We start from the raw sequence: 13812 nt of genomic DNA, 5'->3' as shown, positions 1-13812 counted from the left end.
CGACCGCGATGCGCCAATATTTTTCTATCTTCTAGATACAGTCTTATGTTTCCGATTTAGCAATCAAAAAGCGAAATCAAAATTTCCCATAAGAACGCGAAGGACAGAAAGTTTTATGTAAAGATTGACCTCAGATTTATCATTTTCTTTTATGGCCAACAGTTGGGGCAAAGCTATTTAGAAAGGACAACACGATTCACATTCTAGTAGAAAATAATATGTTTCGTGCAAGTCTTTATAAAGTAATGGTGCGAAATTTCAAATGACAGAATAAATTTTTCTTAATATAGATTGCAGCAGAAGACTTGACATTTAAACGACAGAATCATACAGTATATTAAAACTGAGTCGAACATTCTCGAAGTTGTTCATTGTGTAGTCTGTCGTGTAAGACTGAAGTTTCAGAAGATAGATACACGTATATGTATGATGTAACTCGTGAGCTTTAAATGAAGTTTTGTTCTTTTGTTCTTTTCTTTCTCATAATTGCAGTGGCGCTGAAAGATGGCACTGAGCAAAAGAAGAGATGCTTTCCTCGTGGTTTTCCTGGTGGGGCTGACCTGGAGAATGATCGATGCCCAGGGGTCTTGTGGCTCGAGCTGCGCCCTCACACGAGAAACAGGCAAACTGGACTGTGAGAGCAGACAGCTGACGTGCATACCACCAAACTACCATGGCGCCCGAGTGATGATGCTGGCGCAAAACTCACTGCAGACCGTGCCGAGGGCGGGGTTGGCCAATTATAGGATGCTCCGCCAACTCGATATGTCCAACAACGCAATTTACAGCGTGGAGGACAACGCCTTCAATGGACTCACTGTGCTGTCGACCCTGAACCTTGCGACCAATCGCATTACAAAACTCACGGCCAATACATTTCGGGGGTTACGCGTCCTGCAGACGCTCCTGTTGCAAGGGAACGCCATTGATAGTATAGACGCAAAGACCTTCACCGATTTATCAACCATCATTGAGCTGAATCTCGCGGGCAATCGGTTGACGATTCTACCCGAGGGCGTCTTTTCGTCGCTGCGCTCGTTGAAACGCTTGTACCTGCACGAGAATCACCTTACTACTGATCCCAATATGCCGTTCCTCAACGGACTCTCGAGCCTTGTCGAGCTCGATCTGGATGGCAACAGGTTTACAAACATCCCAAGCATGAGAGGGCTAGCCCGACTGACCGATCTTGACATCACGGATACTCACATTAAGACGATTCACAACGGTTCCTTTGCCGATCTGAGCAGCGTCCGAGACATCATACTTAATAGCAACATGATATCCAATGTAGAGCCTGGGGCGTTCGAAGGGCTGTCAGCTCTTTCAGAACTTGATCTGTCATTTAACGTTATTACAGAATTACCCGTGGAGGCATTTCGTCCACTCTTCAACGTCGAACGGTTGCAGATGCAGAACAATCAACTTCAAGTCCTGACCACACAACACTTTGCATCCATGTCGAGACTTACCAGCTTAAATCTTGAAGGAAATCAGCTTGCAGTTTTTCCCCCGATGCCGAACGTGCGTATGCTTTCGACGTTAAATCTTAAATCAAATCGACTAGATGCGTTTGCCCCACAGACGCTGCAATCTTTCCCGTTACTGAAGCGTCTGTTGCTCATAGGGAATCCCCTACAATGCGACTGTCGAGCACAGCGACTGAGACAATGGTTCCTGACCACAACACATCCGGCACCTCACCATCCGAATGAAATACCAAGATGTAACGCAATGGAGCCTAGAGGACTTCGCGGATCACGTCTGACTGCTGTTCAACCCTCCGATCTCCAGTGCCGCGCACCCGTCATACGGCCATACCGACGAATGATTTCTATAAAATCGGGTCTGAACGCAACTCTTTCCTGTGCAAGTTCAGGGTTCCCGAGGCCTAAAGTCACGTGGGTGGCTCCAAGTGGTCTTCGATTGAACCCGCTCTCATATCAGAGTCCTAATCAGAGACTGAGGATCACTGAAGATGGACGTATGCTCGTGGCCTATGCATCACCTGCTGATGAGGGAACATACTCATGCATCATGGCTAATCCTGCGGGCCAGGTACAGGGAGCTGTGAGATTAATGGTGAAGCCGCCACCCCCAGAAGCGCCTGGCACAAACTCCACCATGTCGAATGGGATTCCTCCTAACAAGCCGTCGACTCACAATCCTGAGGAGCCCCAAATCACGACAAACACTCAGGAGATGCCGACTGACCCCTTTGACTCAACATCCACGCCGCACATCACGAGTGGCGCCGGGAGAGACACGAATAGCCAAGGAAGTGGAAGTAGGTTGCCACATCATGATCAACACGTGGATCATACGAGTACACAGCTCAATCCTACCGTCGTGATCGGAGACAGAGAAACATCTCCACATAGACCTTTAGATCCACGGACTCCTCAATGTGCTACCAGCGGATCGGGAGATGTTGCCGCTGCCGTCTTACTAACATTCCTATTTACGGCTTCATTGACGGGTATTTTATTTTTCCTGTGGTACAGGCGATGGCTTCCTCGAGTTCTTCTCTCTGGACGTCATAAAGGTATCTTGACACTTTCGGGGAGGCGTCGGTTATCCTCTAAGCCACCCCGTCCAGCACAAATGTCGCACGCCAGGCGCCTTCGTAGCTACGAGAGAGTGGATGAAAGCAGAGGAGCCTCCAGTTATTTCAGTGATAGCGAAGACACTATAAGTACTGCAAGTAGCTACGACAGTGCACGCTACGTCATTACAGAAAGTGTTACCGATCCTGATAGCATCAGGATACGACAGCTTCGACTAGCTGCTGTCAGTGCCCAGGCATCGAACGCTAAACAAACGATGCAATCACCTCAGTCTATTCAGTCGCAATCAGAAGCAGTGAGGTCGGAAGGCAAGCGTGATGCAGCGCCGCCGACGGTCGCAAGATCGCCAACGTCTAAGACGTCGAGCACGACGTCGCCTTCAACGACGATCAAGCTGCCGGGACCGCTCGCGGCTCTCAAGAATAAAGCCACGGGAAGAAAGACTCATATTTATCAAAATGCCGACATGGTGGTTCATGATCCGAACTATTCCGCTTTATGGCCGGGACCTAAGCAAGGACAGTACCAGTACCCAAGGAAACATAGCGGTGAAAGCAGAATATACATTGATCTTAGTTGACGTAATGATTGCCCACTAGGCAGAGTAGAGGAATACTTTTAATATGACTTTCGATGATTTTTTTTTTCGACAATCTCTAAGTGTGAAAGAAGCTGTCATTGTTATTTTTTTTTTCCTACAAACGAAATGTACTGGTCTATTTAGACGATGACAACGGTCATAATCACTAGTTGGTTAAAGAAACACTTATCGTGGGTTACTGAGTGTCGGAATTTGAAGTTTTCCTTTTTACAGCAGGCACATCCGATTACGTCACATTTTAACAGCATTACAAGTTGGCTGCAAAAAAGGGAGAAAAAAAAATGAACAAAAGAAAACACGGCTTCCCGTGTAGAATTATCTACTTTAAATGAAATAAAATCTTCCTGGATTAAGAAGTTAACATCAGTTCAGGTTGCGAGAAATGTTTCCTTTAACAAGTACAATTGTTTAGTAACAATTTTGTGCGTTTCAGATCTTTAAAATAAGACCTGATGAACACGGTACAGTTTTATTCAATGGCCATAAAACACTTTTAAACCATGGATTTAAATCTCATTAAAAACAAACATGGTATAAAAACACATAACAATCCCATGTACAATATGATATCTATTGTAACACATATCTATGATTATACTGTCTAGGCCGTCTCTGAGTTGGTGTTGAACATTTCCTTTTAAATTTTGAAACAAATGCTCTCGGAATACCTGGAAAGCATCAGGACAATGACATCGATATTACTTGTACGATATGTCGTATAAAGCCACAAATCGTTATCTCTGTCAGTCACTGAAACGTGCTGTTATCATAATGAAGTGGGTAAAATAAACGCGTTTGAAAAACCATTAGACGTGAACATGAGAAAATCAACAGCTAGTAACAACATGGTTCATGAAACTTGTTGTGATCTGTAAACTTATGACATAATATCATTATTCTGCCTCATTTTAAACATTCAAAAAGAAAGCAAAAATACATATTTTACATTGAATTTCAAACATTGGGTATCTGTTACTAATGTAAAGGTTCATATTCACTTAGTCATATGGTCAGGAAGTTTGATTTGTAATATCAAACACCAACTCGTTCGTTTCAAAGGCTTTTTTATACAAAATGCTGTCATGTAATAACAACTAAAAAGCACCATGATATTCAGGCAGATATAGTTGTTCAGAATTCCAATGGAATTAGCGGTGACAGAGAGACGTATTTATTTTACTAAAGATATAGATAACGTGTGAATAGTTTAAACTTTTTTTGTACATACACCATGTTCATGTACACAGCATTGTTATGCTGTGCTTGTATATAGCTTTTTGTACTCTTGTGAAGTGAAGTGAATACGCAATGCGGCAAGTAAAGATTTGGAGGTGATTGGTTGTCTAAAAATATAGTAAATTTGTTTTGAATCAATGAAAAAACGTGTCTTGCCTTCTCGTGTTACATGTATAATACTGATGTTTCTATATAGGTGGTTGCTGGTGTGATGCGGCCCCCGCTAGTTGAACAGACAGATGATTGTGTGAATGTCAGTAATTATTTTGATATGCCGTGGGAAAAATCCTCAAAATAACCCTCACGTTATCGTCATTTCATGTTTCAATTACCGTTTAGTTTGTTTTGCGCACAAAGAAAGCTCCGTGAAGGTGAATACTGTATTAGATATACACATGTAAATAATTATTCATTTACTTCCCAGGTCAAAACAAAATACAATTCACTGTTGTGAATAGTTGAATACAACATGACTATTAATTTTGAATTACAAAGAAGCAAAACAAAAGTACAGATCTTATTTCTGTTACGCAATGAAAGTATCAATCTTTAGAAGACTTTCAGAGAACTAAACATATATTTCATTCACATTAGACGATGATTCTATGAAAACTTTACCAAAGAACTGAAAGATATCGTTGATATCTGGTTAAATCATAACTCATTTTAACGAGCACCTCAATCTTATCAGAGTTTTGGTTGTGCGAAAAAAAATGATATTGCATCATCAACATAAACGTATCTCGCATTTATCGTCGTAATTCAAATAAACATGATACCCCAAAACATGTGCATATATACACTCAAATCACTTCAACTGATATAGTTACATGTAAACCCATGCTACATCTGCGACTTCGGTGCCCTTGCTGAATATTGGCTACATGGTGTACTCAGCATAATTACATTCTGTTCATTTTTCGGGTTTTTTTTTTTTTCTAATTGTCAGAATGACAATGCCGGTTGTTTTTGTCTGGTATTTCTATTAATATCATCGGCAATTACCGATCCAAGCTGATGGCAGACTGCTTTGATGACTCAACAAGGGCAAAATGACAGCGCAGAACAGGTTGAAAGGGTTAGGATTGGGGCCATCAGAGGTCTTCTGGTTGGCAGATTAATATCGCAAAGGGCAAATTACTATTCAAAATATGCAAAGGCTGCAACATTAAACAGACCCGTCTAAAATTAAGTAAATGATTTTGAATAATATTGTCAATAATACAATATTACTGATTCGAAAGATTTTGCCAGGTGTGGCTTATCAGATCAAAATACCAGAAAAAAGATGACTACGTTGTACAAGTGAATTTACTATTAACAAAGACAGACATTGTACAAACACATTGTTTAAACTAGTCACTGACAATAATTTTGAGCAAATTGAAGATAAAGTGATGTTCTCAGCTATGTGGGGGAATTTGTTACCGCGCCAACCCTCTTCGGCCCCTCCTTAGCTCTTTCTGTGCCAGTGAGTCTAAAGAGATGTGCACATCAGATTTTTCACACACATACAATTGTACCTATGGACAGGAAATTAACGCGGCTCGCAGAGGGTTAAAGACACAGTGTGCTGCCTCCTAACCTGCTGTACCCATGAGGACCCTCACTCTCACAACATCACTATGAGAAGGCCCTCTGGGGCCAGTGGTGCTGATAAAGCTATTGTTTTGATATATTCATCATTCTACTTTTGTTAATCAACATCTGTATTTGTCGTCGCGGTATCAGCGATTTGCTTCTATCCTATTACCAGATTAAGATTTTTTAGATGGTTTCTTTTTCAGCTGAGGTCTTTCTTTTCTATCCTAAAATTGAGATTTTTATATGGCTCTTTTTCAGCTGAGGTCGATGTAGACCTAAAGGGACTGTACAGTATGCTGGTTGAGGTTAAGATTCAGGTTTATTATTTTTTTGTGGGATAATGAGAAACTTCTTATGAAATATGAAAGAGCATGTAATTTCAAGAAGAATTCAACATTTATTTGATGAAAATTGGCCTTGAAACGGCTGAAATATCCAAAAAGCGATCCTAATGAATTGACAGGCCACGCCTTTTATTAGGATCTCTTTGTTTTCCTTGTTTTATTTTAGATATCTCAGTCATTAAAAACCGATTTTCATCAAATAAACTTTTGACCCCCCCCCCCCCTAGAATTGGAGGTAGAGGGCGCTATGGACTGAGACGCACGCGGCAATTTCGTTTGTCTCGCAAAAGTAACAAAATTTCACCAAATTGGGACGTCTACTTCATTTTTTCGGGTCTCACATTCTAACAAAACGACAAAGTTAGAAACATCGCCTGAGGATGGACCAACAAAAATCTGCTCGGCCGCAACGGTTAGCCGCTACAAAGGCAAAAAACTATGGTCCTTCTGTGAGAAAACCCGCAACCCAGGTACGTGCAAACAGCCCGTCAAGTCCGAACCCGAAGGTCACTAACCCTGCGCCCATGACTCCGGCCGCTTCCCAGCGAGAGTCGTTGGAAGGCCAAACAGCCAGCGATGCGGAATCTGTTGAACTGGTGCCTGATGACGTCACAAATATGGCTGTCGCATCCACGACGGTAACCAACCCAACGCACCCAGATCGAGGCACCACTATGCCCGCCGATAAGGAAGCACTGGCCTCTGCACCTCCCAATGTGCAAACCCCTGGAAGCTTGGACGCATATTTCAAGGAAGCTACCAGCGGATTCAATAAAATGATCCAAGACGCTGTCGACAAGTTCCTTGGGAAGTTGAGCGATCTTGAGGCCAACATTGAAGCTTCTATCCAATTTGAGAGCAAACGGGTCGATGATCTCGAAGTCAAACAAAAGGAAATGGAAGGTAGAATGAAAAGAATGGAAAAAGAAATAGCCGAACTCCGCTCCGAAGTATTGAAGAACAAAGCGGAAACAAACAAAACCGAAAGAATATCTAGGAGGAATAACATCCGCATCGTGGGAATCCCTGAAACAACAAATGACCAGAGGGAAGACTGCGCCCACATCGTCGAAGACATCCTGCGGTCCAAATTCAAGATGACCACAAAGGTGGAGCGAGCTCATCGTGATGGTCGCAAGGTGGAAGGTCGTCCCAGGCACATCTTGATAAAGTTTCTCTCATACAGAGAAAAAGTAGATGTCATCCGTCGTGCCAGGGAAATCCTAAAGGACGAGCGATATTTCATGATCGACGACTTGACGCAGACTGACCTGGAAGAAAAACAGAAATGGAAGAAACAAGTCCAAGAAATGTACAGCAAAGGTACCAAGTTGAGATTCTATGCCGGAAAATGGCGCCAAACCGGAGGCGCTCCCTTTAATTTCGAGTGAGTAGTCATCTCCTATATACATTTCTTATAACTTCAACTGAAGTTTTGTGTACCCTACAGAGAAGATCAGTAACATTGGCCCAGTTGTACATGATTATGATATGATAGATACCTATTGTCCTGCATGAGCAACTCAGAAATTATATTTTAGGTATATCTATTGCACTCAAAAATTCAATGATGTTGGTTTAATTAAAATGTGCGTATTGGTTTTTCATTAGGTATACCTATTGCGCTCAAAAATTCAATGATGTTGGTTTGGTTAAAATATGCGCACTGGTTTCCTTATAAAAACACACCGGTTTTGCACGATTACAAATATTCCGGTTTTTCATTACACTAAATTGAAGTGGTAGAAGTAAATGAATCCAAAGTTTACTAGAATTGTTGTCAACGTACTGTGCCAAAATTAAGATACTAAATTGAAATGGTAGAAGACAATGAATCCAAAATTTACTAGAATTGCTGTCAACTTGCAGTGCCAAATGTATATCGAGATACTGTATTTTTCTTGTTTTTTTTCTCCTTTTGTTCAGGATGGCATCTGCAAATGGGTACCATCCGAACTGAATACAATATCAGCCGAGTATTATATTTTTCTTTACTTATGCAATGAACCGGCTGCACAGTGTATTACAGCAGGTGTGACTTGCTCAAATTTGGTTTGTGTCTTGAACCAGCTGCACAGTGTAATTCAACCCTTCAGCAGTTAACGTACGCAAGCTACATTTCACTATCATTAATGAAACACGCTTAAGCATGACTATTCAGTTTGTATAGTTGCCCAGGGTGAATTATACAGTCGGATCTTTTTGTTCAGTATGGCATCTGCAAATGGGTGCCATCTGAACTGAATTCAGTATCAGCCGAGTATCACATTTTTCTCCACTCACGCAATGAATCGGCTGCACAGTGTATTACAGCAGGTGTAACTTGCTCAAATTTGGTGTGTCTTGGTCACTAGTGTTGCCCCTGGCAACCTTGTTCTTATCCGAAATCATGTAAAGAGTTCCTCAGTGTTAGTCTTGTTGGCGCATAGGGATTGGGTGATGTTTTGCTCTCCAACTGTGGGAGAGGAGAAATCCGTATTGAATGAATGATAAAAAACCCGGTTTACTTATAGATGTTCCTGGTAAACAAGTCCATTACTGGTTTCCTCCAAATGGATTCCTTAAGTATAGGTTTCTTTTTAGGCTGTAGGAGTTTTACCTGGCCGACATGACGGTTGTCAAGTCACTTCATTGTGATTAGAGTCTGCACGATGTCATGATCCATCCCAACCAAATCTAAATGTATGAAGTGATAAATACATATGTATACACATATATATTTCAATCAATTGGTAGCTCAATTCAGAACCTTAACAGCCGATGTTTTGAAAATAGAGCTATTAGTATGCTCCCAAATTACCCAACCTTTTAGCAGTCAACGTACGCAAGCCATATACACACTTCATTATCATTAATGCAAAACGCTTAAGCATTTTATGCAGATTGTTTAGTCAACTAGGGTGAATTGTCCAGTCTGTTTTTTTTTTTCTATTCAGAATGGCATCTACAAAGGGTGCCATCTGAACTGAATACAGTATCAGCCGAGTGTTATATTCTTCTCCACTCATGCAGTGGACCGGCTGTCTGTACAATGTATTTATAATATGTTAACCTGTATTTTGTTGGAATTTGGTGTGTGCTTTGTTCGCTATAGAGTTTTCCTTGGCAACCGTGTACTTGCACCATATAGTGATGGTTGGCGGTCCCAGGGTGTTGGTCTTCTTGGGGCATAGGGATGGGGTGATCTTTTGCTCCGTAGTTATGGAACAGGAGAAATCCGTATAAATGATAAAAACGGTTTATTCATAGATGTTCCTTGTGAACAAGCCCGTTGCTGGTTCTTTCCAAATTGATTTCCTCGGGCAAGGATTCCCTTACGCTGTAGCTGCCTGAGATCTGTACCCTGCAGGCATGATGGTTGTCAGATCAATTTATTGTAATCTAGAGCCTGCACGGGATTGGGATTCATTGTAGTCAAATTTATGGTTATATCATAGTGTATGTGATAAATATATTGATATGATTGCCGGAATTTTATTGCGATTAGATCCAGCACGGGATATGGTCCGTGACAACCAAATCCACGCCTACCGCATTATCCATGTGAGAGATATTTGTTATGATTCTCAATATTCATCAAACCCACCTGCAATTACAGTTTTTTTTTTGTTGTTGTTGATAAATACCCTTATGATATAATGATAGTAAGTTATATCCTTTTGTTGAGATTTAGTTTTTTTTTTTGTGATTAATTGACATCAGCCAAATGTTATATTTTTCTCCACTCACGCAGTGGACAGGCTGCACAGTGTATTATAATACAATTGGTGTGACAATAGGCCCTACATAATTCTGTTAACCTGCATTTCGTTAGAATTTGGCGTGTGCCTTGCGCTTTAGAGTTGCCCTTGGCAACCGTGTACTTGCCCTATGTAGTAACTATTGGCGGTCCCAGCGTGTGGATCTTGTTGGGGCATACTAGGGACGGGGTGATCTTTTGCCCTGCAGCTATGGGAGAAGAGAAATCCGTAAAATAATAAATGATAAAAATGGTTTATTTATAGATATCCCTTGTGTTCAAGCCCATTACTGGTTCTCTCCAAATTGATTCCTCGGGTATGGGCTCCCCTAGACTGTAGCTGTTTGAGATCTGTACCCGGCAGGCATGATGATTGTCAGGTCACTTTTTGTAATCAAGAGCCTGCACAGGGTAATGGTTTATTGTAACCAAATTTGTGTTCATACCATAATTTATGTGATAAATACGCTGTTATGATTTTCGGTATTTTATTGTGATTTGAGTCTGCAAGGGGTTATGGTCCATGCAACCTAATCCACGTACACATTACAATACATGCGAGTTGTTATGATTTTAAATATTTACTAAACCTACCTGCAATCAATGTTTTGTTGTTGTTGTTGATAAATACCCTTTATGATGTAATAATAACAAATAAAATATGAGTTTTGGGATTTTTTTTTTCTCTTTCTCTTCTGGTCGAAATATTTTTCTGATTAATTGGCATTCTCAGTCAAAACTCCAACAACTGATGTTTTTTAAAATTAGAGGTATGCTCCCAAATTACTCATTTTTTTAGCAGTAAACGTATGCAAGTTACATTCCATTATCATTAATGCAACACGCTTAAGCATTTGATGCAGGTTGTGTATGGTTACCCAGGGTGAATTGTACAGTCTCCTCTTTATTGTTCAGGATGGCATCTGCAACGGGTGCCATCTGAACTGCATACAGCATCAGCCGAATGCTATATTCTTCTCCACTCACGCATTGGACCGGCTGTACAGTGTATTACAATTCAGTAGGCCCTATGTTAACCCTCATCTTGTTCGAATTTGGCGTGTGCCTTGCGCTTTAGAGTTGCCCCTGGCAACCGTGTACTTGCCCAGCGTGTGGATCTTGTTGGGGCATACTAGGGACGGGGTCATCGTTTGCGCTGCAGCTATGGGAGAAGAGAAATCCGTAAAATATTGAATGACAAAAATGGTTTATTTATAGATATTCCTTGTGTTCAAGCCCATTGCTGGCTCTCTCCAAATTGATTCCTCGGGCATGGGCTCCCTTAGACTGGGAGTAGCTGTTTGAGATCTGTACCCGGCAGGCATGATGATTGTCAGGTCACTTTTTGTAATCAAGAGCCTGCACAGGGTAATGGTTTATTGTAACCAAATCTGTGTTCATACCATAATTTATGTGATAAATACGCTGTTATGATTTTCGGTATTTTATTGTGATTTGAGTCTGCAAGGGGTTATGGTCCATGCAACCAAATCCACGTTCACATCACAATACATGCGAGTTGTTATGATTCTAAATATTTACTAAACCTACCTGCAATCAATGTTTTGTTGTTGTTGTTGATAAATACCTTCATGATGTAATAATAATAAATAAAAAATGAGTTTGGGATTTTTTTTTTCTCTCTCTCTTTTGGTCGATATATTTTTTCTGATTAATTAGCATTCTCAGTCAGAACTCCATCAACTGATGGTTTTTTTTTTTTTTTTTTTTTTTTTTTTTTTTTTTTTTTTAAATGAGAGGTATGCTCCCAAATTACTCAAATTTATTTATTAGTAAACGTATGCAAGTTACATTTCATTATCATTAATGCAACACGCTTAAGCATTTGATGCAGGTAGTGTATGGTTACCCAGGGTGAATTGTACAGTCTGTTCCTTTTTTTTTTCTTTCTTTTTTTTCTTTTTTTTTTTTTTGTTCAGGATGGCATCTACAAACGGGTGCCATCTGAACTGCATACAGTAACAGCCGAATGTTATACCAGGGAGGTGGAAGTTTCTTCCACCTCCCTGGTTATACTCTTCTCCACTCACGCAGTGGACCGGCCGTATATACAGTGAATTACAGTACAATGATTATGTTAACCTGTCTCTTGTTCGAATTCGATGTGTGCCTTGCGCTTTGCAACTGTTACTTGTCCTATATAATACAATGGCGGTCCCAGCGTGTGGATCTTGTTTTGGCATAGGGATGAGGAGATCTATTGCTTTGCAGCTGTGGGAGAGGAGAAATCTGTATAAGAATGAATGATAAACACGGTTTATTCGTAGACATTCCTTGTTTTCAAGCCCATTGCTGGTTCTCTCCCCTGTTCTCTCCAAATGGATTCCTCGGGCATGGGCTCCTTTAGACTGTAGCTGTTTGAGATCTGTACCCGGCAGGCATGATGGTTGTCAGGTCACTTTATTGTAATCTAGAGCCTGCACGGGGTAAGGGTTCGTTGTAACCAAATCTATGTTTGTATCATAATCCATGTGATAAATATGTTGTTATGATTTTCGGCATTTTATTGCGTTTAGAGCCTGCACGGGGTTATGATCCATCGCAACTAAATCCACGTCTATGCCATAACCTATGCAATTTTTTTTTTTCAATATTGACTAAAACTGACTGCAATTAATACTTTGTTGTTGTTGTTGATATATACCCTTTACGATAACGACAATAAGTTAATAAAATGTGTTTGGGTGTTTTTTTTTCTCTCTCACTCTCTCTTGGTCGAAATATTTTTCTGATTAATTGGCATACCAATTCAGAACTCAATCAGCTGATGTTTTGAATTTCTAGGTATGCTCCCAAATTACTCAACCTTTTAGCAGTCAACGTACACAAGCTAAATTTCATTATCAATATTGAAACACGCTTAAGCATCTTATACAGGTTGTGTAGTTATCCAGGGTGAATTGTTGAGTTTGTTCTTCTTGTTCAGGGTGGCATCTGCCAACGGGTGCCGACAGTATCAGCCGAGTATTGTATTCTTCTCCACTCACGCAGTGGACCGGCTGCACAGTTTAATACAATTTATTACAACATACTATGTCAATTTGTAACTTGTTCGAATTTGGTGTGTGCTTTGTTCGCTATAGAGTTGCCCTTGGCAACCGTGTACTTGCCCTACATGTTCTTTTTGTCCAGGATGGCATCTGCCAACGGGTGCCATCAGAACTGACAGTATCAGCCGAGTATTGTATTCTTCTCCACTCACGCAGTGGACCGGCTGCACAGTTTAATACAGTTCATTACAATTTATGTCAACTTGTAACTTGCTCGAATTTGGTGTGTGCCTTGTTCGCTACAGAGTTGCCCTTGGCAACCATGTATTTGCCCTATATAATATACTGGCCGTCGGCGGTCCCAGCGTGTTGGTCTTTTTGGGGCATAGGGATGGGTGATCTTTTGCGCTGCAGTTATGGGAGAGGAGGAATCCGTATAGAATTAATGATAAAAACGGTTATTTTTTTTTTCTCATTTCTTGTAAAATTGATTCTTCGGGTAAGGATTTCCTTCCTAGAGTTGCCCTTGGCAACCTAGTATTTGCCCTATATAGTGGCGGTTGGCGGTCCCTATGAGACTTGAGATGTCTTCTCTTCTGTCATAACACAATACGTATTACATACATGTGTTCCTTCTATTGATCGGATAAAGAACAATTACCGCAGTTTTATTATAACTTATTTTGAATATTAGTATTCATGCTTATGACAAACTGTTCTCTTTATGTTT

At 40.8% G+C, this 13812-nt stretch overlaps 2 protein-coding genes across 2 annotated transcripts; both read left to right on the top strand.

Moving 5' to 3' along the window:
* The first annotated feature begins 504 nt into the window (after positions 1-504).
* LOC140243900 (uncharacterized) lies at positions 505-3147 on the top strand. The gene has a single exon (XM_072323570.1). The coding sequence runs from the start codon at positions 505-507 to the stop codon at positions 3145-3147; it is 2643 nt and encodes an 880-aa protein (XP_072179671.1).
* A 3539-nt stretch (positions 3148-6686) lies between these two features.
* LOC140243235 (uncharacterized) lies at positions 6687-7723 on the top strand. Its single transcript, XM_072322906.1, has one exon. It carries the CDS (start codon positions 6713-6715, stop codon positions 7721-7723), a length of 1011 nt encoding a protein of 336 aa, XP_072179007.1. The 5' UTR covers positions 6687-6712.
* Positions 7724-13812: the final 6089 nt, after the last annotated feature.

This window comes from Diadema setosum, chromosome 20 (genome assembly GCF_964275005.1).
Source record: "Diadema setosum chromosome 20, eeDiaSeto1, whole genome shotgun sequence".
Classification (NCBI taxonomy): Eukaryota; Metazoa; Echinodermata; class Echinoidea; order Diadematoida; family Diadematidae; genus Diadema; species Diadema setosum.
Note: the sequence above shows the minus strand (reverse complement) of the source record. Positions and strands in the feature narration are given on the sequence as shown.